Consider the following 27,647-nt stretch of genomic DNA (forward strand, 5'->3'; position numbering starts at 1 on the left):
TTCCTTATTCCATTAGTTCAACTATTCTTGGTGTTTTATGACCTCCAAGAGGAAATAGGAAACAAACATCTTGGATTTTCTCTTGGTCCCTTACCGCGAGACTTAGTTTTAATTGGAAAATTCCCATAAAAACTTATCGTTAAAGAATGTAACAAGTCCTTGATGAGTATTTAATTGGAGATGAAAATTTCAAGCGGTGAGAACAATATAAGGTCTTAAGCTGGACAAAGTAAAGATTAAAACGTTCAAAAAGAATACAGTGAGGAAGTTTGAGGGAATTTCATTAGTTTAAGGGGTGAAGAAGTTTCGTCATAGTTTGCCCGCGAGATTATGATGGATTTGTAATAAAATTAGTGATTGATAGGGATGAATGCACTGAAAGTCTACATATGGAAAAATGCTAAAAGAATTGGGATGATATATCATCAAGAAAATATCTATTAGTGAAGTTATTCCAAATATGTCATTGTAAATACACTTGAGAATTGCAGTAACGATAGCTTAATATTTGAAGACTGAAAATATTAACTGCCTGAAGATAACCAGTCAGAGCAGGAAGAGCTGCTCAACTCACACCTGAAACAAAAAGATAAAAACTTATGATAGATTTTTCTATTGGAATACGAAGTTATGAATGGATATTTGAAATGATTCAGTTAGTTATGGAGGTGGGTCGAACTCTGCCCAGTGATTTACTATTGCATCTGTATTAAACTTAGATGTTAAGCGTTCGACAATGGAACTTGAATTAGTTGAAGTGCTCGAGCTAAAATAAACTTCGATTTCAGATTGCGTGGACTGGATAATCACAAATGACTACCAAAAACCAGTGTTTCATGTTGGATATTGTACGATATAACTTAAAATGTGCAAGGATCTACGATCTGCAATGGGAAGCTGAAGTTTCAATAAAGTTTTTTGATACAGAACGGGTAGCGTTCTTTTAAGGAGATTTTCAAATATGGCTACCAGAAAGCCGATTCTAATTAAGTTTTTGCTTAGAGTTTCAGCGTAATGTCCTCTATTTTAGATAGTTTCTTGACTGAAATTAATTTTGGATAATAAAATCCTAAACACAGGATGTCCGGATAACTGAGGCGATTATGGCGTCAGTTAATTAGGAGGATTCGGGTTCGAATCCGGATGAGCACTAGGAATTTTTCGGGGAGGACTCCATTACTCCACCTGGTCGAACCCATAATGGGTATTATTTAAAATGCTTTAGTGCTCGCAGGGCGGAAATAGTAATAAATAATAATAAAATTTAAAAAATGGACCTATTCGTAAAGGCGCTTTTAGAATCGAAACGGTAGAAGCGGGACGTATAAAAATAACAACTACATTTTATTTACATAAATTATTACATGATATTTAAAAATAATTAATATAAAATTAAAATAAATTATTTTAAAGTAATAAAATAAAAAAAAAAGTGTTAGAAGCCAAGACATTAAACAGAAAGCCACCTACCGGCAATTAATAATAAAATGGCTTAAAAAATAATAATAATTAAAATTAATTTAAATGAATTATTACACGAAATTTAAAATTAATTAATATAAAAATTTTAAAAATGATTTTAAAATATTTTAAAATAATACAATAAAATGAAAACATTTCCTTACACTAAGCGGAAGCCACCTACTGGCCATACCGGAAAGTTGGAGAATTACTAATTGACGTGTATTGGAGATACCTGCTCAATAATGTCGTTATTAATTACGTATAAATAAGATTTTAGGATAAATTATAAATAAAATACGATGTTAATGTTGTTAATTTAAGTAATAACGTAAAGAATTAGGGCTAAAATGTCGTGGTTGGGCGATAGTTTCTCTTCTTTCACTGGACATTTAACTAACATCACTAAGGAGATGCTTAATGAAGGAAGGGAAGAAGTTGATGGTGAGTTTATATCATTTTTATCAATAAAATACACTATTTGACATCAAACTCTCCTTTATTTTGCTACAAACAGCTTACAGATTGAATATCCAAGTCACATGTTACACCCACAACAAGTACACATACCAAGTTATTTTATGATAAAATATTGCATTTTCTGGTTAAATTAACTCAAGTATACCACATTTAATATGTACTGAAGTTTCGTGACACATTTTTACCCCCATTCTTGGTGAATATCCTGCATAATGAGTCATAATGCTGATCCAGTTAATTGGTGTGTAAAGTGCCTCATACTTTATGGAATTTTATCATCTTGTAGGGATGTGTATGAGAATGTTCAGATTTTAACATATTTATTGCAGTTTCCAACACATTACCGGACCGATTTTTGTGGTGTTTTAAGTTCAGTTTTGCATACAATAAACACCGAGTTATAATTTAGGCAGTTATGTCATTGCGTGCAAAATTACCTATCTATGTTGTTGCATCAATATATGTTTTTTCCATATGTTGTTCAAACTTTACTGTTTACATAAATGTAACTGCATACAAATACAGGTTTGAATGAGGTGTTGTGACTGTTTTTGGTGCTGTAAACCATCCCCATGAGGGTAAAAGGTCAATAGTCACAAGATCACTGACTCCTTTGACCTTTGATCCGAATGGTATGCGAGCTTTGACGAGGTATGGCCCACTTAAAATTGACCTATTTGGGATTTCAGACCCTCAAAATTTAACAGTGAAAACATCTGTAACTACTACTGAAAATAACACTAAAAGTTGACTATTTTCCATTTCTTAACAATGAGTGAATGCTCATAAAACATGAGAAACGCCGTTGCATCAACTACTACTGAGGTACAATCAGATCGAACTGCACACTCCATTAAGCCTACTATTACAAAAACTTAGGTGAATATCTCACTATGGGTTGTAATTAGAGATATGGTTTCTCTTTTTTTGGTCACCTGGGGGGTCTGAATCTGCACACGTTGTGCGTTATTCAAACTCGGTGCATTGTCGATAAAATTGATAACTTGTTCGTTTGAGTCGATGATAAAGTCTACTGTTGGCATCAATTGCCGATAAGCAAATAACTCTGATATAGGCTTGTGTATTTTTACATTCAAACATCCAAATCTTTAGCAATATTCTGAATTTTGAGATGGATTCTTTGCTAAAGTGACTGATAAATTATCTGTTTACACAAGTCAGATAAGTGACTTTTTATTATGGAGGGTGGAGGCTGCATTAAGTTGTTATGCTTTAATGAATCCAGGTGTTTGCTTGATATTATGGCATTTATTATCTAATGAGATGTTTCTGTTCTTATTTTTATTTTATTATGGACATTATCATTTATTTTTTTGGTTTAATCTATATATATAAAAATGAATGTATGTCTGTGTGTGTGTGTGTGTGTGTGTGTGTTTGTCCTTCATGCATTACCACACCATTTATCCGATTGCCATGAAACTTTGGGAAGTTGTTTAATACATTCCCGCGAAGGTTTGTGGCATATGTGAAGATCACCATTTCCCCCTTTCAATAATATATTTATATATGGATTAAGGCTTTTATGTCCAACAGATGGCGCTAACTTCCGACGACCTAAGTTTGCTTTTCTGTAAGGCATCATGCTTTTCTGTGAGAATGGACCTAAGCAGATCATTTTCTACCTATCTATATAAATAAAATACAACGTTTGTTTCTTCCTACAGATTCCTTTGAAATTTTGACACAACGTTGCATTCGAATATGCACGTGCTTTTATATAATATACATCTCGAAATTCTCCCTACGGGGGGAGATGGACGGGATTAAGGCTTATCGTGAAGAACTCGGCATCTATTATACTATTTTACATGCGGTTTTTTGCGTTTTTAATTGCGTTTTAATAGGTGACGTCAACAGAATATACACTAAAAAGGGATTTTTCGATATTCTCCAGCCGGGAAAGAGACAGGATTAAGGCTTACTGTGAAGAACTCGGCTTCTATTTATACTATTTTACATGCGGTTTTTTGCGTTTTTAATTGCGTTTTAATAGGTGACGTCAACAGAATATACACTAAAAAGGGATTTTTCGATATTCTCCAGCCGGGAAAGAGACAGGATTAAGGCTTACTGTGAAGAACTCGGCTTCTATTTATACTATTTTACATGCGGTTTTTTGCGTTTTTAATTGCGTTTTAATAGGTGACGTCAACAGAATATACACTAAAAAGGGATTTTTCGATATTCTCCAGCCGGGAAAGAGACAGGATTAAGGCTTACTGTGAAGAACTCGGCTTCTATTTATACTATTTTACATGCGGTTTTTTGCGTTTTTAATTGCGTTTTAATAGGTGACGTCAACAGAATATACACTAAAAAGGGATTTTTCGATATTCTCCAGCCGGGAAAGAGACAGGATTAAGGCTTACTGTAAAGAACTCGGCTTCTATTTATACTATTTTACATGCGGTTTTTTGCGTTTTTAATTGCGTTTTAATAGGTGACGTCAACAGAATATACACTAAAAAGGGATTTTTCGATATTCTCCAGCCGGGAAAGAGACAGGATTAAGGCTTACTGTAAAGAACTCGGCTTCTATTTATACTATTTTACATGCGGTTTTTTGCGTTTTTAATTGCGTTTTAATAGGTGACGTCAACAGAATATACACTAAAAAGGGATTTTTCGATATTCTCCAGCCGGGAAAGAGACAGGATTAAGGCTTACTGTAAAGAACTCGGCTTCTATTTATACTATTTTACATGCGGTTTTTTGCGTTTTTAATTGCGTTTTAATAGGTGACGTCAACAGAATATACACTAAAAAGGGATTTTTCGATATTCTCCAGCCGGGAAAGAGACAGGATTAAGGCTTACTGTAAAGAACTCGGCTTCTATTTATACTATTTTACATGCGGTTTTTTGCGTTTTTAATTGCGTTTTAATAGGTGACGTCAACAGAATATACACTAAAAAGGGATTTTTCGATATTCTCCAGCCGGGAAAGAGACAGGATTAAGGCTTACTGTAAAGAACTCGGCTTCTATTTATACTATTTTACATGCGGTTTTTTGCGTTTTTAATTGCGTTTTAATAGGTGACGTCAACAGAATATACACTAAAAAGGGATTTTTCGATATTCTCCAGCCGGGAAAGAGACAGGATTAAGGCTTACTGTAAAGAACTCGGCTTCTATTTATACTATTTTACATGCGGTTTTTTGCGTTTTTAATTGCGTTTTAATAGGTGACGTCAACAGAATATACACTAAAAAGGGATTTTTCGATATTCTCCAGCCGGGAAAGAGACAGGATTAAGGCTTACTGTAAAGAACTCGGCTTCTATTTATACTATTTTACATGCGGTTTTTTGCGTTTTTAATTGCGTTTTAATAGGTGACGTCAACAGAATATACACTAAAAAGGGATTTTTCGATATTCTCCAGCCGGGAAAGAGACAGGATTAAGGCTTACTGTAAAGAACTCGGCTTCTATTTATACTATTTTACATGCGGTTTTTTGCGTTTTTAATTGCGTTTTAATAGGTGACGTCAACAGAATATACACTAAAAAGGGATTTTTCGATATTCTCCAGCCGGGAAAGAGACAGGATTAAGGCTTACTGTAAAGAACTCGGCTTCTATTTATACTATTTTACATGCGGTTTTTTGCGTTTTTAATTGCGTTTTAATAGGTGACGTCAACAGAATATACACTAAAAAGGGATTTTTCGATATTCTCCAGCCGGGAAAGAGACAGGATTAAGGCTTACTGTAAAGAACTCGGCTTCTATTTATACTATTTTACATGCGGTTTTTTGCGTTTTTAATTGCGTTTTAATAGGTGACGTCAACAGAATATACACTAAAAAGGGATTTTTCGATATTCTCCAGCCGGGAAAGAGACAGGATTAAGGCTTACTGTAAAGAACTCGGCTTCTATTTATACTATTTTACATGCGGTTTTTTGCGTTTTTAATTGCGTTTTAATAGGTGACGTCAACAGAATATACACTAAAAAGGGATTTTTCGATATTCTCCAGCCGGGAAAGAGACAGGATTAAGGCTTACTGTAAAGAACTCGGCTTCTATTTATACTATTTTACATGCGGTTTTTTGCGTTTTTAATTGCGTTTTAATAGGTGACGTCAACAGAATATACACTAAAAAGGGATTTTTCGATATTCTCCAGCCGGGAAAGAGACAGGATTAAGGCTTACTGTAAAGAACTCGGCTTCTATTTATACTATTTTACATGCGGTTTTTTGCGTTTTTAATTGCGTTTTAATAGGTGACGTCAACAGAATATACACTAAAAAGGGATTTTTCGATATTCTCCAGCCGGGAAAGAGACAGGATTAAGGCTTACTGTGAAGAACTCGGCTTCTATTTATACTATTTTACATGCGGTTTTTTGCGTTTTTAATTGCGTTTTAATAGGTGACGTCAACAGAATATACACTAAAAAGGGATTTTTCGATATTCTCCAGCCGGGAAAGAGACAGGATTAAGGCTTACTGTGAAGAACTCGGCTTCTATTTATACTATTTTACATGCTGTTTTTTGCGTTTTTAATTGCGTTTTAATAGGTGACGTCAACAGAATATACACTAAAAAGAGATTTTTTGAAATTCCCCCCACGAGGGAAGTGTTAGACATTTATAATAGATACATTTTGAGCCACAACAACGCGTGGCCGGGTCAGCTAGTAGTTTATAAGTTTGAATATAAGCTAGAGATTATGATAAATATTTTATTTTTTGTGGTGGGGTATGAAGATTTTCGGTACTTAACTGATCATTTTTTACATTAATTGGCTTATTAGTGCATTAATACAAAACAATTATATGAAAAAGACATTCTAAATAATGTTTGATTTGTATTTGTTGTGGAAAAATTTGAATTTTGTTATATAAATAATACAAAATCACTTGTTGAAGATATTCAATGATTAAAATATGATAAATCGGTGATGCATTGTGTAAAATCACAATGGATTCATGGATTCTAGACATGGTTTTGTGAACAAAGTTTAGGAAGAAATCAAACAGAATTCAAGAATAACTTAGATTATTTTATTTAGTTACTACAGTTTAGATTGTCTACGGTAAAATATGAAATGAAGTTGAAATGTGAATTTTTGATGGTCTGGAGAATAAATAATGTAGCACTCTTCTATTGCATCATCTAAATTGACACTGCAATGGTTACACTTAAGCAGGCTGCCACTACTAATAAGTGTGTGTCAACTCATCATGTGCCATTGCCGTCTAACATATAGGTAAACTTTAAATTGCAATAACTCCAAAATGATTCACTGTTTTAAAAAAAATCCAAAAAAACCAGAGTTTCATTTTTCTATTCTCTTTCCAATGATGCTTAAATTATTTTTCTATTTCTATTTGCTGCAGAGCTATGGAGCATTATACGACTATTTGCTGAGTGTGCCCATAGATGTTTGTGTCAAAATTAAATGAGAATTTTACCTTTATTTGTCATGTAAGGTTTGCTTCAAGAAAAGCAATTTGAATTGAATTTATGCTCAAGAGACGACTGTAACGAAACTATACTTTGGCACATAATGGCACTTTTAAACTCTGCTCACACTACAGTCAGATTCGAGTACCCGTGAGATTTTGTGCCAAAGAGCAAAACACTATTTTCTTTCAAATGTAATATCACCTGTATAGGGCTTAATGGAGAAGTGGGACAATGTAACTGAGAAGATTGTAGTTAAGGAAAATTCCAGTTGTCTCGCCTGAAGTTTACTTTATTCGTTGTATTCACCTTCAATTCGATTATAAAGCAGTGCAGTAAAACCTCTGTGCTGTGGGTAAAGCTAGGTTCATGATGTTGTATGAACTGCTGTGAACAAGCACTAACTAAAGCAAAATGTTGCTTGCATTGTACTACACGATACAGTTAGAATGTGATTTGTTGAAAAAGTTTCATTTACAATTGCCAGTTATAAGGAGAGACTTGATTGGTTGAGCAAGCCAAAGTTCGGCGAAAGATACTTTCAACTTTAATTGAGTAGAAATTACTTTCGATAGAATCATTGAAAGCAGGATAGATTAAAGTCAGTGATAAAAGGAGATATAGTAACACCAACATTGAGAATAGGTATATCAGATTGGCTTCTTGACTAATGTATAAAATATTTCAGCTAAAAAGAAATGGTTTTTCATGTGTATATATGTATATATTTGTGGTTGTACTTTTATATTATAAAAAACTGTTTTGAAATTATTAGCTCATGCTGTTCATAACGGAAAAATTAATTATGCTTGTTGCAATTGTAGATTATGCAACTGAACTGAGTGTCGCAAATAAACAAATACAAGATTTAGAAGGACAATGCAACTTACAAAAGAAAGAAGTAAGTATTTTTTCATTATACTTTACTCTATATTAAAGAGTTTTACACTTATATTCATTATGTAAACTACTATTTGATCTATAGAATATAGTATGTTTTCTTCAAACATCTCCAGTTTTGTAGATTAATTTTGGGAAAAAAAACACGAGTGTAGTAATGTAGATAATGGTCATAGAAATTACATTTAAAAAAGTTACTACATCAAATCAGTACATTTCTTCGTATGCTCCTGACATACATCTGATTTATATTTGATTTTGACTGATGTTGAAGCCAGCATGTTAGGATTCATGCAGTTAATGGCGACTGTGATTTTTACAGACTGCATGATCCTCGACATGCCCACAAAGTTTGAAGGTTTCCTTCGTGTATCTGACATTTAAATAGGGGCCAGTTCCCATATAAAGACTTCCAAAGAGACAGAAGATTGCCCAAGTGTTGCATTGCTTTATTCCATTAATCAATCCATCCATACAAATTTAATATTAAAATATTCAAGTACTATTCAAGATCTAGTTATATAAAAACATACAAATTCTTTGCTAATTTTTATGAATTTTATTTTAGTTTTAATTATTCTAACTGTTAATTTCAGGTGGAGCGCCTTAGAACTTTAAATGGTGAACTGGAAGAGCGATGTCAAGCTGCCGAATTACAGATAAATGCCATTTCTTCTCAGTATCGTAATTTGCTACAGAACAAAGAGGTAAATTATTCTGTAATGTTTATAATACAAAATAATTAGTATAAGTAACTTTTTGGCAAACAGTTTCTAGATTTTCTAAATCTAAAACAAAATGTTATCTTATTGAAGATGATAATGTATATAGTATGCTTAACAATATTAAATCACATTATTTTAATTTACATCCGGAAACACAGTATCAATCACTAAGTGTAAGAAATTAGCAGCTTTGGCTGCCTCCATTTTCTTTCACCTATTTCCTCAGATTTTAGACTTAGGCTACATACCTGCCCAATGGACACACACAGTCATTTCTGTTGTCCCAAAAGAACTCGACTCTTATCATCAAATTTCTTTAGCCCTGCCATGTTGAAATTATTTGTATTCTGCATATATAAAATCATCTACTTCCTGATTATCACCCATTTATGTCCCATCCAACATTCTGGTATAAAACATTGCTCTACAACAAGCAATCGCCTCAAAATTCAGCATATCATTCTATCAAATTTTGAGTTTAAACTTTCTATTTAATCTACTATTCATAACCTATATAAATAAAACACTTTCTGGTATTTCTTCTTTATTCATAAATGCATATGTCCATGATATTATAGCTGTCATCATTCATTACAATGCGATATTAATAAACTTAATTCTTTACTCAAGAAGTTAAATTTACAATTAAATTCTAGCAAGACAAAATTTTTGTGTGACACAAGTTTTTGCATAATTTTTACGGAAGAATTAGACATAGTCTACAAGAAGCTAGATTAAAGCAATACACTAGAAATGTCATCACTATTTTCCATTTTATCGTTTTTAGGATGAAGTAAACCGACTGAGACAACACAGTCAACAAAATGGCACCGGAGATGCCACGCTGCCATCCCTGCTCAGTCCAGATGAGAAACGAGGCTTCGACGAGGCAGATCTAGACGATCTCATGTCTTACCAGACGGAGATCAACAGGTTAGCTGCCGAAGTCAGACGACTTCATAACGACAGGGACACTTGGAAGCAGTTAGTTGACAGTCAATCTCCCTCTCGCAAACAGGTATTGCTACTTAACTCTTTTGTAATTACCTTCCACCTTGTTATCCTTGTATTGCATATGTTCGTTGTTACAAAATTTGCTCAGTCTCTTGCATACTTCACTCAAAAATCTTGACTCAATTACACTTCAGCACTTTCTATTAATTTGTGTTACAAATGTTAAAAATGTGCCACTTAATTGTAATTAACTCTATTTTTAAATTTGTAACATGCTAGTTTTGTGTGATTTTAATTAATTTAAACTCATCTTTTCTTACAATGAAACCATGCCTTTTCTTTGTTACTTTTTCTTACATACAAGTGGTATAATAAGGCAATAGTCTATTGCCTTATTATACTACTTCATTGCATGTAAGAAGTAATTTTTAACTCAATTTAATTTAGCATAATTATATTTCGAATTGACAAATAATTTAATAAATTTATGAATGTTCAAAAGCTTAATGTAATTTATTCGGAGTTAACTATTATTGGATGCTATTATTAAAGAAAATGAATACAAAATTGAATAGATTTTGCATAAATTTTGGTGTTTTAGAAGCAAGGTTCTAAAAAAATGCATATATTAATTTTAAAAGTGTATAAATTTTGCACTTTAAACTGCTTTTTAATACAGGTTTCAGGAATTTTTAGATGGAATTTAAGTGTTCTTAATCAAAATTGTGGTTTTTTTTTAAACCTCTCCGACAAGTTCTGCAGACAATAAAGATGATTTTTAGCTTAGTATTAAATGTAAAGGCAGTAATTTTGAGTTTTTGGATGTTTCAGTTGTTACTACACATGAATAAACAGATGTGCAGGTGTTGTTTTTTGTTGACAGATACATTTATATGTAAGGATGTCACCATGATGTTGCATTTAGTAATTGTTCTGTTTTTTGTTGCTTTCGTTGATTAGGAGTGCGAGAACAGTACCGAAAATGGAGACAAATTGGAGAAATCTAAACTGCGTACCCATATTCAGGTATGTAATATTTTTGTTGAGATATGTACCAAGTGATTCATTATCCATTAAGATGATACACACTTGAAGTTCCCAGAATTATGGTATATCACTGTAATGATAGGACATATGGAAATGTTTACTTAATCACCTTTAAAGTAGAACCCTTTTGTACACACATGCTTGTGCTGTTAAGCCTGATATTGTCAGAAATACTGTTGGAAGGCTTGTTTTGGTATATTCAGGAGTTTGGCTGTCATCCAGATGGTAAGAACCATGGTTTATACGTCCTGGCAGTGTGTTACTGGTCATTTCTACATGCAAGTTTTGCATAGGTTGGGAAAAGCAGTTTGGATGAAATGGTTCAACAAATGACAAGAAGGGTTGTCTCTGCATAACAATAATGCAGTCACCTGTCATGTAGCAATTCCTGACCTTACTGACAAAAGACTTCCCATTGTTGCCTGATCAATGTACTCACTGGGTCTTATTCTGACTGACTGTTGGCCATTTCTATGCCAAAAATGGTTTTTGAGGAGATGTGTTTTGCAACCATGGAGGACATCAAATTGAATGTAATAGCCAAATACCCGAATATTCTAGAAGAAGCCTTTATCCAGTGCTTCCTACAATGGCAGGATTTGCAGGACAAGTGGGTATGTGCTGAAGAGTACTACTTTCATGATGATTAGATAAACAATTCTGCACATTCTACCATTACAGTGCTGAACCACAATTCCAAGAACTGTTTGACTGCCAGTGTTTTAATAATGAGCCATTTTGAATTCCCAATACAAAATTTGCTACAGAAGTAGTATAAAACAACATAATATAAAGTAGATTGCAACTATAAATGTTAATACAAAAATAATAATAACAGAATGTACAGTTATTTATTATACAAATAATGTCTGCATTTAAGTTTTCTAAAATCAAGTTTACTTCTATTTATATGCTACGGCAAAACAGGAATTGCAGCGGGAACTTCAGGAAAGAATTGACGAGCATCAAAATCAGTTGACGACTCTACAGGATCATTATGCTTCACAACTGCATCATCAACAGGAGAAGCATCAACAAGAGATCGAAACACTGAACGACACTCTGAACCTTTATAAAAAGCATTCGGAAAATGGAGAAGGTATTTAAATAATAAGTGTTACAGTTTGATAAATTATTGCATTTGATTTAGTTCCATAAGTGCTGTTTTAGAAGTGGAGGAGTACGTCAAAGTGAAGAGAGCATATGAAGAAGCACATCAAGAGATAGAACAGTTAAGAACAAAGGAAAAAGAGAGAGAAAGAGAGATACAATTGCTAAATCTCCAACTGGATAAGATTCGAGACGAGAAATTACAGGTATTTCACTCAATTTGAATAATGCAAGTCTTTTACAGTTGACATATGCATACTTTGGACAAACAACTGGCATTTGTCATTTTTGTAAATAGAAGATAAACTTTATTATATTTATTTTTTCTTTTTCTTTTGTAGAAGGAAGAAGCATGCAGATCGGCACAGATGACGATAGCCAATTTGCAACAGAAAATGGTAGAATTGCAGAATGATCATGACAGATTTCTGCAGAACATCATGTCTGAGGAAATGTTTCAAAAAGATGTGGTAGAATCTTGCCAGCAGACTGATGACAACTATCTAGAACTGAAAACTGAACTAGAAGGTAGGCCAAATGCTCACAAATAGGCATGTGCATGCATGTACTTAAAATACACTTTAAACAAATTATTTAGAAGAAAAGTTGTACAATTGCAAGAGGCACTTTTTTATGTTGTAACCCATAACATTCATTATTTGGAAGTTGCAAGTTTGTTTGCACCTAATAGATACATTATACGTTTGTGTACATACAAGTTGTTGCATTGATATAATAATGTAATTAATCCATTATTCTGCATACAAATGAGAAGTAATGTAGAATTTTTTGTATTACAGAAGCAAAGAAGAAGATAGAAGAACTGGAAACCGAGAAAGATAAGGTCTGCAATGATATATACACAACTAAACTCAGATTCTTGGCACAACTGGAAGCACACCACGTATATTTTTTCTTTCAGACTGCTTTATTCTTATTTATTGCACGTTTGTCTAGTAATTACAGTCTTCGTTTTTTCCCATTATTAATTTCTCCCTTCCAAGTGGCTTAGGTTGGATTTATTTTCAAACAAAATGCTATATTTGCTATGCACTCCAGTCGGTTGAGGTTCTTTTATTGCCTTCATTTTCTTTAGCTTTTTATTGTTAAGATCATAACATTAAATTGCTTTCCAAGGTTAATTGGTCACTGATTATGTTCAAATGTCAAATGCAAATTAGGCAAGCACATCCGAAGTTCTTCAAGATGTTCAAGCAGCACAGCAGAGAATAAACAAAGAAACCATGGATTCGCATATCAGGTTGCTACACGAGAAAGAAGATATTGTTGGAGAAATGGTGCAAGTAAATGAACAGGTAAGCTGAGTGGCAAGTTTTTGAGAAACTCTGTGTTTTACTGGCATATATATACTTTGCTACTTTTAGAAAGTGAACCTAGAGAAACAGTTGAGATCTCTACAAAAGAATAACTCTACCCTTGCTTCGGATGTTAGAAAGATTATAGAATCTTTAGGAAGTGAAGATCGTGGGGATATTTCGAGTGAGTGCTGTCATTGTCTAGGTATATTAATGTAACCAAAATCAGTGTGCATACATTAATTTGCAAAATTTTGCAGCTCTTGTAGCCAGGTTAGATTCAGAAACATTTGCCCTAAAGTCATATAATGATCAGTTAAGCAGCTGTCTGTCTAATTTAGATAAGAATTCAGGTATGTTGAATTGTTATAATTTTTCTTTTGTAGTTTTTAATGTTTAAAAACATTAATTGTAAGAAGAAACTTTTCCAAAAGGTTGTGAAAATACCAGCTTTCAGCAATCTGTTGATGGCAGAAGAGTAGAAAATCTAATGGTAGGTGTTCATTGAAAGTTAAATAGAACTAAATAATTTACATTAAATGCGGCAATATTTCATTTATTATGCTCTGTTGCGGGCTTTTGTGTTGCAAACAGGCCTTGTGGGATTTTCTGAATTTTCTTTGTATATCTAACATCTAAATAACGGTTAATTTTCATGGGAAGTCCTCTTAACAGACACTCCCAAGTGGATAAAATCACTGAATGCCGGTAGTTGGTTGTGGGTTTGGAGGTGTTCTGGGTTTTCTTTGTGTGTCTAAGATTTATATACAGGCTAGTTTCCCACCAAGAGTCCTCTCAGGTAGGGTCACTCCTGAGAGGGCTTTTTATGGGATATATTCTTAAAAATATTTTTATGTAAATGACAGATGGATATGTCTACTTCTGATGATTTCGACCGTGAATCTATAACATCTTCCATGTCAGAACTTTCGATGCGTAATAAAGAACTGGACGTTCAAGTGAAAGGATTGCAGAATCAGATAGAAACCTACGAAAGAGAGATCAAGTATTTTGAACTGCTCCATTCCGACTGGCAGACGGAACGACAAGCCATGGAAGATCTACTACTGAGGTTGAGAGCCCAGTTGAGAATGAAGGAGGAATCACTTTCTGTCATTACGGCAGAGAAGGTAAATATTAATTTAAGTAGAAAGAAAGTTATTTTCTTCGATTTAAATTTCTTCTCTTCAGGGTTTGATAGCTGTCAAGAAGAAGTGTCCCGAAGAAGTACAGTTGAAACCCCCTTCGGTAGAAGCTGAAGAATTTGATAATAGTGATAACTTATTGGAGAGGCTCGAGGAACAGATAGAAGAATTGATGCAAGTCAATGCAACATTTGAGAACGAAAAAGAAGTTTTGAAAGCTGAAAACGTAAGTAACAAACCACAAATTCTATAAAATAAACTATTTTAATAGTAATAATTTGTTGTGTTGTTAGAATGCTCTATTGGAAGAATTATCGACTCTTCGGAACTTGCGTCAGTCATTTGATTCAAAATTAGGTATGTCGCTTCATCAGTAGAAGGTTAATAATAGTAGGTATAATCTAACAAATAATTCTAGATAAAAGCGATAGCGATGAAAGTGAACCTTTCAAAGTGGAGAAAATTGTAACAGAAAAGGAAGAACAGATCCGTGCTTTGAACAGTGAAAAAGAGTCATTAGAAAGTAGTTTATTAGAGTTGGATCAACAGCATCAGGTATGCATTTTAATGAAGTAAGTGAGAAGCATTTTCTTATATTTTTCACTTATTTTTATAGGAAGAGATTGAAGAATTTGTTAATTTAAAAATGACACTGACCAAAAGTAATAAGAAGTTACAGTCCGAGATAGAAGAACTAAAATGTGCTTTAGAAATGAAAGAAACCGAAAACTGCCAGCTGAAAACCGAAGTTGAAACAGTACGAGAGCAGCTGGCCGACCTGTTTGAAGTTGCCGGCAAGAAGAGTAGCTTTGGAGATAAAGAACAGGATGATGTGAAAAAAGAAACGGTACAGTCAATACTGAATGCATTTCAAGCAATTAATTTAGATAATATTCACTTGGAGGAAAATATCACCTCGCTAGAAGAAGATAGAAAAGAATTGGAGGACACTGTTAAAGAGTTAGAGAATAAGAATAAAAATCTGGTACTCAGAAATGAAGAACTTGAGATGAACATTAGAGATCTGAGAGATGAGAATAAACAGCTGTCAGAAAAGCTACAAGAAACGGAAACAGCATCCGATAATCAGCCTGTGAACGAACGGAATTTGGAGAAGCTTGTAGAAGTGGAAGCGAATTACGAGTTTCTCAAACAGGAAAATTCAAATCTGAAGGAAGAATTAGAAAAACAGCATTTAAAATATACAGAAATGGCTCAGAAACATTTAGAAATGCAAGATGGTCGATCGAAAATTGAAATTTCTTATGAAGAAAACTGTAAAAAGTTGGAAAAAGTGAAAGCGGAGTTGTCGCAGAAGGAAGATGAAATCCATGCCTTAAAAGAGATCAAATCTGCAAACTGTAATTGTTCTGATAAGAGCATTCAGGTGGATTTTACCATACAAGATGTCGGAGAATTGCAGAACGAATTGAAAGTTACCCAACAAAAATTACTAAATTGCACAAAAAGATTGGATTCAATAACTGATGGTAATTTCTGTGGTGGATCGCAACAGACGTTCGATTGCTCGTGCGATGATTTAGAAAATTGGAAAGAGAGATGCACTGAAAAGCAAATGATCAACTATTCCTGTGAAGAACAGAAGAATGGATTAGTGTTAGAAAATAAAGAATTTTATAACGTAAAAGAGAATTTAAATAATTCTGTAGCAGATAAAGAGAATAAAATGTTAGAAAAAATCATTTCTGACCAGAAAGAGGAATTAGAAAACCTTAAAAAGCAGCTGGAATCTGCAAATCATTCAGGTAAATATGTAGGAAGTCAGGATTCCAAGTTTAGAAAATCACAAGAGAAAATTCAACAGCTAGAAATTGAAAAGGAGCAGATGCTAGCCGTGTTGAATGAGAAATCTAGAGAATGCAGTAATTTAAAGAATGAAGTGCATCGTTTAGTCAATATTGTTTCTGCGGAGAAGCAAGCAATTTCTAAACTACAAGAAGATAATCAGGAGTTAATAAAACAGAGAGATTCTCCAGATCAAGAAATGACAAAAGAAGCAGTTCAAAATCTCTGCAGACTCATTCGAGACAAAGATCTAGAAATTGAGGCATTAAATGAGAAAAATGGCACCCTGTTGGAAGTCATTCAGCAGTCTTTGGACAGTGATTATACCAAAGAACTCTTGAAACAGTGCGAAACTCTGGCAAAACAATTGGGTGCCTACAAGGCAGATCGCGAGCAAATCATCAATGCACTTAACCAAAAGCATCAAGAGAGTTTTGAAGTATCATGCTGAGGTTCAGAAGTTGAAATCGTTGCTAGAAGTGGAAACGCACAAGCTCAATACTTTAACTCACAATCATGAATCGGTATCACAACAATACGAAGAGAAGCAGAAGTCTCTAGTTAACACACAAAACGAAGTGATAGGTCTGAAGCAGAGAGTCTCGGATTTAGAGAAGCAGCATACGGATCTAGAAGAGAAGTATAGAGAACTGCTAAATAGAGAAAATGGAAAAACAATGGCTAATATAACAAAGGAAGAACTGAATAAGAATTACGAAGAGTTGGAGAAATTGAAAGAACTAGTGGAAGAGAAAGATAAATGGATCTTTGAAAAGGATCAGTTGATACATGGGCTATCACAGGACTTACAGAAGCTGTCGGATAACTTTAAACAGAAGGAGAATGAAGTTGGAATCCTGCAGAAACAAACTGAAAATCTTGTTTTGCACCTGAAAGAAACAAAAGATGAAAGCAATTCCACTAAGGAAAGGAATCAAATTCTCCAACAGCAATTAACTAATTACCAAAGTGAAATGAATCTAATGAAAGAATTAAACGAACGATTAAACATGACTGTGCAGGAGAAGGATTTTGAGATAAAAGCACTTCAGGAAAAGGTAAGCACACTGACTCCAATGGTCCAGGAAAAGATGAATGAAATGGGGAACATGAAACAGATTCTGATGGAGAGTGATGCCATGCAACAGAAAGCTCAGCATTTTCATCACGAACGAGACGAGGCACTTCTGGCGCTCAGTCAGAGACAACAAGAGAATGAAGAACTAAAAAACGAGGTGGGTTGGAATATTGCATTATTATGTTTTCTTAAAAACTATGTACTAAATACTTCAGCAATTTAAAAGGTTCAGAGACTGAAAGAGAGGGAGAAACGACTGAATAACGAATTAGAAAGGCTGCGAGATCACTTGCTACAAGTGAGAAATAATTTTTGAAAGTTAAACAGTGACAAATAACGTCCATGTTTTTTACAAAAGAATACTTTCAGGTGGAAGAGAGTTACACAAAAGAAGCATTAAAGGCAGAAGAACGAGAAAAAGAGCTAAGGAATAGGTTGAACCAAGCCGAAGAGCAAGCGAGAATGTCCTCGAATGCTGTACATAATGCAAAGTAGGGAAAGAAAACTTTTGTCATCATCAGTTTTTCTTGTAGCTTAGAAAAATTAAATTTTAATCATGTTTGTTTTGTTTTCTAGTCAGCATGCTAACATGCAGTTGGAGAGTTTGCAAGAACAGTTATCCCTGATAGTGAAACAGAGAGATCGAGCTCAGAATCAGGTGTCTGAGTACGAAGACAAAGTACAGCAATACGCTGCCTCATTAGCAAATCTTCAATTGGTCTTGGAACAGTTTCAGAAAGGTTACCATTTGTTAAATAATACACTTCATGTATATGTATGTATATTGTCATAACAATTTTTCCATAGAACGAGAACGTGATATTCAGACACTGAAGAAACAGCATGCTGTGGAAGTTGCCAAAGAGAAATCAAAAGTAAAAGATTTGGTGATGGGCATACAGGAGAAAGAAGTAAGTGTATATCATTATTAGCTGTCGTAACATGCATATGTTATGGCTAAAGCCTGTAAATTGGATAAAGATAGGATTAACTGCAAAGTTGGTTCAAGTCATTTAGTTAAAACAGTTAACAATCTGTTGATTATGCACTTTATTGAAGTCGCAAAGGATAAAGCTGACATTATTCAAAAATGGATGAAGCTGGACATCTCAAAAGCATTGGTATTGAATCCAAGCAATCAACTCTCTAGTAATTTTTTACAGGCATTTTTTCATGGATTTGGCAGATCCCATCTCTTACTATCCCTTTATCTGGATAAAGTTCACATTTCAAGTTTTATTTTTGGATAATGTTGGCTTGCAACTTGGATAAACACACTTTATGTGGAAAAAGACCAAAAGTAAAGATTATTACTAACTTTAACCAAAATTCTTGGATAAAGTTAACATTTACCAGTTAATCCTAGGTTTATCTGATTTGCAGACTTTAGCCATAACATATATACTCTGTTATAATAGCTTAATGGGGAAAATGGCAATGAAAGTACTTTTTTCAGTTTTTTACTAATTTTCTTTTCAAGGAACAACTGTCGGAAGCTAAAGAAGCATTGGATGCTGCTTCTCGTCTTAGTGAACAGCTAGACACTAAAGAAGAAGTCATCAATTCCCTAAAACAAGAAGGTAAAAATAATGTGTTATGTACGTCTTCTCTGGGATTGTTTTTTAAGTATGTGCCTCATTTGTTTTTGAGAATCATCACATTTGCACAGTTTGCTCAGCATGGGCACGTTGCTCTTTGTAAAGTGTACCAAGAATTAACTATTGCACAAGAATGTAATTCATGGAATGCATGAGCAGATGTGGTTACCAGTCCAATCTCATCTTGTAACTCTGGGCTTTTATTGATATTTCAGGGTACTTTATTTCATGTTGTTTGTAATGACAGTTAGCCCAATTGTTTCCACTTCTTAAATCCATAAATTTTATCTTACTTTAAGAACACTAGATTCTGTTTTACTGCAAATTCAATGGCTGTTCATTGTTCAATATTTTCCTAATTAAGTGCATGTGTGTGCCTGCAAACTGTGTACAAGGGCTGTTCAGAAAAGACCAAGCTTTTTGAATCATAGAAACCCATATTTGGAATGAAATGTGAACCCCTTATGCCCCACCAATCTTACTCTCTAGATATGGCCCCAACAGTCTTTTTCTTGTTTCCCAGTTTGAAACGAACCTTGAAACAATCTTCAAACCACAGAAGAGATAAAGAAAAATGCTATATGAGACCTATACATTCTTCCAGAAGTGAATTCCCCATTTCAATCATGCATGTCAGTATACAGGTTCTACTGTGAAGGGGACAAGGTCTAATAAACTTGAACTGTACATAAAGTATTTTTCAACAGCCCCTGTATTTTATAAAAGCATGCACAACACTATTTTTCTTGAATCTTTGATCATCCATTAAATATTTAAATGAAGTCTGTAGTGTATATTTCATGCTGTGAAAGTTTCAGGAAGAGTATTCCGTCATGTCCTGCAAAACTTTTGATAATGTTCTAATACCTTGTGGTAAAGTTCCTAATTTCAGCCTAGAATACCATAGTTTAGAAGCCTGCATGCACATGTATCATTTATAATTTTTTCATAGTCATTATTAACGATTTTTCACTTTCAGTATCGACGATAACCTCTGCACTTCAGAAAGCTCTGGAGGAAATTAGAGACATGAAAACCAATACAGAAGGGAAAGTAGACAGGTGAGATGAAACGGACTGTATATTTTTTAAATTTTATTTTGAATGTCAAACTGAAATGCTATTATTTTTTGTTAGGCAAGTTATGAAAAGTCTAGTATTGGGCTATTTTGGTGCTCCCTTGGGTCAGAAACCCGACGTTATTCGCCTTCTTGCTAGAGTGTTGGATTTCAGTCAGGAAGAAATGTCTAAGGTACCATTACTTTTCCTTTTATCCAATATCTCTGAGCAACTATATAAAATACAAAACTGAAAATTCTCTGAATGGAGTCCACTTTACATCAGATCTTCTAGATTTTTAAAAATTAATCAATCATTAATTTCTAATTATGAAATATTGGATGAGATAGCACTTATTGCTTCTAGTGCCAAATTAGTTTGTTAATTTCACATAAAACTAGCTCTATTTTTAAAAATACTTTAGGTATGTCTGACTTCAATTCTTGTCGTGCACTGTTTCGCAAAACAAAACCATTAGATTTGATGTTGCAGTGTCAAAAAATGTCTGGCTTGGCAACGCAAACCTCATACAAGTGTTTACTAATTTCTTGTGTGGATGCCAGTTGCAGTGCAAACATAGTGATTTATTGCCATAAATAAACACTGATCTCTCTCACAGTAGCAGAAGAGTAATGCATTCCCAAGATGTCTGAGTGTTCTTGAATATGCAGTTTTGCATAGTGCTGACGTTATGGCCTAATGATTGGCAGTGATGTACAGTGACAATCCATATTTTTAAAGTAAAATCTGCACAAGGCATACATTTTTACTTCCAAAACAACTTAAATCATTTAGGTAAATGATTTAAGTTGTTCAGATCAGATCTTTAGCACAGGTTTTATTATGTAATGTACAGAATTTTTGCAACCTCACAATCTTCAAAGTATAAACCCTTACTGCACCTGGGGACCTATTCTGAGCTCTTCCGATAACTCAATGAGAGTGATACACAGGACATTCGATAAGTCTCCTTAGTGAAAGGCAGTTAATGAACCTTAGACAAATTACTATTCTTTGCTCTACATTAAGTGGGTTTCGCTACGAGTAGTTGGTCAAGATGTGTCTGGGTTCCACGCCATCGATAGCTATTATGCTTTAACCAATCACAGTTTAGTTAACATTGTATTTTTGTCACGTGACTGCAACCCGCCATTTTCTTAACGAAGCATGTAGTTTTACCATTCTCCTGTATCAGCGCTAGTGAAATAGTTTTGTTTTAAAATGTCAAAGAAAGGACAATGAAGCCAGCGAACTACAAGTCGCCAGTTTGAGCTGCTCGTTAATTTTATGGAAGACAACCCTAAATTAATGTCAGAGAAGTTAGATGCTTCCTTTACCATAAAAGCTTGCCACAAATTGTGGCAAGAAATAGCCGACATCTGAATTCTGATGGAGTTAGCTAACAAAAAGATCCAGAAAGATGGCGAAAAGTAACTGATAGCTTTGAATATAACTATATATATATGACTATCATTTTAATTTATACTCGTACATATGCCAATGAAACCTATTTCAGCAATAATGTTCATGCTATAGGTACTTACTTTAAATTTTAACAAGAAAGCAATTATATTATTCATACAATATTCGTAAACAGTTAAGGTTATTATTTTTAAGCAATATAACAACATAGTTTATTAATTCTCTCTCCAATTGCTCGTGAAGTAAAATCATTCTTACAACAAAAGACGCCATGTTGTTTTCACTTTCGTTATGTTCCTAACGGCAGCTCGAGAGTGACTGATAACAAAAGCTTAGTTATCGCACATGGCTATCAGAACCAAAAATGAAACGTACGGCTCGGAATAGCATTTTCACAGTTGATTAAATGCGAATCACATGGTTCCACTAGAAAGTGGTTTTTATCGTATTCGTTAGCTTAACGATACTACTCAGAATAGGTCCCCTGTACATCTGTGCCATTTGTCAACAGTCTTGGAAGTTATTTTTTGTGATATCAATTTGCTTTCATACTGTTGCTGCCACTCTTCTCCTTACTAGACTCTGCATCCTTTCAACATCTCTTTCATTTTAGAGAACATGAGTTTATAGATGGAAATTGAGAGACGAAGAGAAATGTAAAAGCATTGTTATTAGGATTTCTCAAATGGGATCCCAGGATCCCGGCTGTTTTTTGACCTGGGAAATTCTTCTCATCCTGGGAAATCCCGCAAATTTCTTAAAAGTTCACTTTTTTCTTATGTTGTGTTATGGTTGAGGAAATTTTGCAAATAGAAAATATAATTAACCCATAAACTGTCAGAATACATTTATATTTATTAATTTTAAGCCTGCTTATTAGTTTTTTAAATTTTTGCTTGTTATGACATGTCACAGATTGTCAATAATCAATATGTATTTGTGGCAGGACTCTGAAAATTCTTTACTTTTCAGAACCTGTAATATCTTGAATAATTGTGCCGATGCTGTCTTAATTTTAACTATGCCCAGTAACTTCAATAACTGCATTACGCCAGGTTGCGCAAATTGGGCATGGGTAGAAATGAGTACGAAGTCTGCAGGTATGAAGTTTTTCATCATAAACCTGATTATTAAAGTGAAACGAACTGCCAAATTATCAGGCTATAAGCTTGGTGTTTCTATTAAAACAGCCCAGGTAGACAAATCAAGAATAGTTGAGAGCAAAAGAAACACTGCAATGCATCTTGGCAGCAAACTAGAAATCTTCGCTGCTACGGGTGAAAAAGCACGTAACATTTGTCTTCTCTTAAATGCGTCAAAGATGATTCCACCTACATCCATTGAATTGGAAAGGGCATTTTCGGTAGTGGGACTTTTCATTATTGAAATAATAACCAGATTGAATGTTCGGAGTATCGACCATCTTTGGTTTTCAAAAGTGATCTATTGTCGGTTAGAACCTATTCTGTTTGCGACTGTATGATTGTACCTACGTTGTTGATCATTACTAAAATTTAATTGGTCAGTTTATAACTATGTCACAACCACATCTCATGTGTGCAACCACTAATTTTATGGTAGTTGCAGTTCCAACACAACTGAAAATTACAGTGTGACCACCACTTTAAAGATATCACAAAAATGCCTTTCAGTTCCACTTTGACAAATAGTGTGGATGTTAACAGGTGTTTCTGCAGAAAATACTTAAGTTGAAGATGGTTGTCTGCAAACTTATTTAAATTGTGGAATTTTTTTGTCACCTCTGTACTTAAGATACTTTTAATATACAGGCAGGTATCAAAGTGGGAAGAGAAAGCAGTCAAGTTACTCCTAACCAGAGAAGTAAGGGGTGGATATCGGGTCTTTTTGGAAAAGCTCCATCGCCTGTGCCAGAAAACCAATCAAGGAGAGATGAGAGAGAAGCAAATAAGGTGAGTTTCCTAATTGATGTCTTTTAGTTCAGGACTGGGTGGACAAGGTTGTAAATGTGTCAGTCTACCATTCTGTGGAGCCTGAAATCAAATCTAGGTAGGCAATAGAACACCAGGAAGTTTTTCTTGCCTTTTTTTAGTTTTTATGGGTGGTCTGTACTAGATATTTTGGACCCTATCCACCCGGCTGCTTCCGTGATGAGAGGGCCTTTTCTATGCTCATGGTGGGTTATAGAAACGACTCTCTTAGTATCATAAAAAAGAGAAGAGTAAAAAATTTGTGTTTTTTATTGCTTTCCCATTTCAAACTCACCAATTTCTCCATATTTTTAGTCTTTCACGGCACTTTTCGTCCAGTTTCTCCAGGAAGAGTCTCAACCTAGATTTAATGTGAAACTACCAGCAGAAGAGATGGCCAGGGAACTGTCAGAAAAAGGCCACAGGCCACAGAGACCTCCTAGAATCAATCCCTTCGATCCATCCGTCTCCTCTCCCACTCCAACCGTCACGACTCGGACGAATCTCGACCATCCCCTCATTCGCCCCATTTCCTCTTCTCTACCCACTTTCACTCCCATTCTGGTGACGGCAGACGAGGCTGCTATGAAATCCAACACGTTCCTGCGTGAGGTGTTAAATTGATCCGAGTCCGTGGGTCAACGTCGGAACTCTCGCTGGCAGTACGCCACGTGCTTTCTTGGAAATTCTATTTGTGGAAATATTTATGTATCTATAGTGTACAGAAGATTTTCTTTGTAATAAAGACTTTTTATACCATCAAAATCTTGTGTTATGCCATGTTGCTACACACACTTAAATATCCTCAAATTTCGGAAAAATCAATACAGATGAAAATCCTTCCAAGCAAAAATTAAGGAGGATTCTTTCACTTTTTCATGTTGTAAATTACAATGGATCCATTGTTACACATATTCAAAATGTATTGAATGCACAATGGATCCACTGTAATATGTACTTTTAAAACGTATGGAACATGCGATAAATTGCAAAAGATCCGCAACAACATTAAAAATCTCTATTGCATTACTATCTTCTCTTGTAATGCAATAGAGTCCATCCAGTCCAATACAGTCCATCCAGACAAATTGTACCTAAGAGCTTTTGAGACTGTACGGTCCTTGCAGCTTGTGCAAAATTTGGTATCTGATGAAGAAAATATAATACTTTGTTATCTCAAATGGTGCAATGCACAATTTTCAAAAATTCTTGCCATTTCGTTATAGCCCGGTCAAAGCCACAATGGAAATGACTAAAAAGTTCCTCTCAGTGCTCACAGTGTGGAGAGTTGTGTTGGGTATGACATACCAGGGTGCCTAGTCTTGAGTTAAAAAGGGCATCAAACTAGCTTCAAACTAGGATTTAATGTCGGATAAGCACTCGCACAAAGTGGCACCGGTTGCTATCAGGGCCTAAATGGGTCTTGAAAACAAGGAGCATTCCTTGTTTTCAAGGCCAGATTTCGGTCAACACGAGACAATGGGCAAGTATCGTTTATTAGTTTCTTTTGTATTTGTAGAATAGTCTAGAAGTCATGAATTTTCTGCTGATTGTTGATAATGGAATTTGGAGATTAGGAAAAGGGCAACGTAGTTATTCATATTTTGGAGGAGGAGGAATAGGAAATGAAACTTCTCATCGAAATTATTCCAGAACTGAAAACCTTCTTTAGTTCTGTGATATTTATTTGTAATTCCAAAGGTGATGTCTTATCATTATTTACTGTAAAATAAATTTATCACTGAGCTAATAAATTATATCAGTTTATCAAGTGACACAAGATAATGTCTCCCTCTTTTAATAATATATCGAGTTTTAAATTCAGTTTATAAACACTCATAATATATTTCGGTTTAAAACTTACATTAATCACATTAGCGTATATTTAATTATTAACCCTTTGGTTTTTCTTTTGTATTTTTTTAAACAAAATTTCATAACAGATGGCGCCACAGACAATTTTAATTTTGTGATAGTATCTGTTCGCCGGGAAAGTTACGCAACTCGTCGCTGGATTCTTTTTACAATTTAAGAAATTTTTAACCATTCGATCAAATAAATTAATTGGCAGAGATTTTATCTTGAAAATCTTATGCAGTTAAATATTTCTCTGCGATGATAATTCCACAGCTGAGTGCATTGCACCATTTTAAGAGTAGAGCAAGGGGAAGAGAGAAGAAAGAGGAGGAGATGACAGAAAGGAAGAGGAACCAATTGGAGAAAGAAGCGTTGGGAAAAGTTGGAGAAACCATTAGAAAGTTCCCGATCTTTAGGAAGTATTTCTCAAAAGCCAACGTTTCAAACAGGTTAATTGGCAGATTGGTAAAAATTGTCTATACAGAGTGGATAGAAAGTAACTAGGCAATGAGAAATCGCTATAATTTCTGTAATGATAATGTAATCATAAATGTTATGTGTACATGTATGTACACTGATTAACGGAATTTTATAATTCTTGCCTCGTTGAAGTGGATAGTGACCGAGAGAAGCTAAACGCGCGCAGAGGAATAAAAAATGGCCAACCCGCTTATCTGTTCGGTAGTTGTGCAGATTTCTGCACCCTCTGAATCAGTATGTGTTAATCAGTGGTATATGTTGGCGTAAGGCGAACAGTGACGCCACTGTTCGCCTTACGCCAACATATACCACTGTTCGCCTTACGAGGGGGTCTATCATGCACCGGGCGCCATTCGCAGAGGGGTACCCAAATGGTCTCCTGAACTGTGTTTTTGGAGGGGAGGGGGCGCCAATAAAGTGTCGTGTCCCAGGCGTCAGTTATGTTCACTACGGCACTGAAGGCGAAGAGTCGTTATGCTACAATCCAAGAATTGTCATTCGAAGTTTAAACGGCCACAGGCCACAAGAATTGTCATTCGAATCCGGACGCACAGAGAAGTGGCCGTCCGTCCACATTACGATATGAGAAAAACGTGTCGTTACTGGATCGCACGTGCAGCTGCATTGAGTTTTAAGAGATGCATCCTTATTTCCACTTAATAAGGTACATGTAAAGCAATTTTTATCGTATTTTCATTAGAAATATAGAAATTATTGTGATTTTTCAATGCCTAGTTACTTTCCATCCACGCTGCAGTTATTAATCAAAGTATAAAAGAAAAGGAATTTTTTAATTTAAAAAAAAATGCAAAACAGTTATTTCTTAATTGTAAATAATTTATTTCCTTTTTATTCTTATTTTTACACAATTCGTACATATTTTCGTGTTATGGAATGTATGCTCGAATTGTTTTTTTCCAATAAATTTTCGATTGTCGGTATATAAATGACAAATATTTGAATGTTTATATTATTGTCATTTATTAAAAATGCCTCATTCTGTCTATTTATGACAAGGGCTATATAATTAATGTAAACCATACTCCTCGTGTTTCAGCTCTGTAGTAATTCCAGTTCCACTCCCCTCGTACCTCAGCTCTAAAACCTCCTCCTGTGCCTCAGCTCTAAGACCTCCTCCTGTGCCTCAGCTCTAAGACCTCCTCCTGTGCCTCAGCTCTAACACTCGCACCTCGTGTTCAGCTTAATTTCATCTGGTGTCGCCGTTCGGGGGTGACTTATTGGTATTGGAATAAGGCACTCAACGTCTTAACACGATCTGTAAGTGGGGGAAGACTTTATAAGGGAAACAGACCCCTATTTAGGTTTCAGACACGTGAAGAAAACCCTAAAAATTTTACCTAGTCAGCCCGTTGACAGTGTTTTATGGTTCGAAGGGTGGTTGTTGGGGGTTCGACTGAACTATTTAAAAGAACCTTTACAAGGTGATATTTTATAGGGTAGTACTTTGTAAAGTATGTTTGAAAATAGGGAATTAAATAAGGAAGGGCTGCCTTATACTTTTTGACGTAGGCCTATTTACAGTTTAAGAATTTAACGTTGGGCAATGGAAAACTATAAATAGATTTGGGGTTTAGAAATCAACAATGACGTGTTAAAAACAATTTATAGAAAAAAAAATGTCGAAAAATATACACTTTGCAATTATTATTTTTAATTTTTTTTAAAATAATGAATAAAATATAATAAACATGTTTTCTTTATGTAATTTAAGCTATGATTGAGGAATGAAAGGTCGTTCGTGACCTACCAGTTGGAATAAATGACGAAATAGGGTTTATATATTTAGACGTGGGTAACATCA

At 34.6% G+C, this 27,647-nt stretch overlaps 1 protein-coding gene across 1 annotated transcript; it reads left to right on the plus strand.

The window, feature by feature from the left end:
- The first annotated feature begins 1,655 nt into the window (after positions 1 to 1,655).
- Positions 1,656 to 24,253, plus strand: LOC136970748 (thyroid receptor-interacting protein 11-like). Its single transcript, XM_067265202.1, is given in 28 exon segments — positions 1,656 to 1,905; positions 8,205 to 8,281; positions 8,877 to 8,987; positions 9,793 to 10,023; positions 10,920 to 10,985; positions 11,934 to 12,105; positions 12,177 to 12,322; positions 12,458 to 12,644; positions 12,917 to 13,020; positions 13,298 to 13,432; positions 13,502 to 13,616; positions 13,693 to 13,785; positions 13,867 to 13,925; positions 14,299 to 14,562; positions 14,624 to 14,803; positions 14,871 to 14,934; positions 14,996 to 15,132; positions 15,194 to 16,816; positions 16,818 to 17,618; positions 17,688 to 17,759; positions 17,831 to 17,952; positions 18,038 to 18,201; positions 18,269 to 18,372; positions 18,942 to 19,041; positions 20,039 to 20,120; positions 20,196 to 20,310; positions 23,330 to 23,470; positions 23,804 to 24,253. Coding segments are annotated over 28 exon segments (5,868 nt in total). The 5' UTR covers positions 1,656 to 1,811; the 3' UTR covers positions 24,113 to 24,253.
- Positions 24,254 to 27,647: the final 3,394 nt, after the last annotated feature.

This window comes from Centruroides vittatus, unplaced genomic scaffold, assembly GCF_030686945.1.
Source record: "Centruroides vittatus isolate TY-2023 unplaced genomic scaffold, ASM3068694v2 contig_2156, whole genome shotgun sequence".
NCBI lineage: Eukaryota > Metazoa > Arthropoda > Arachnida > Scorpiones > Buthidae > Centruroides > Centruroides vittatus.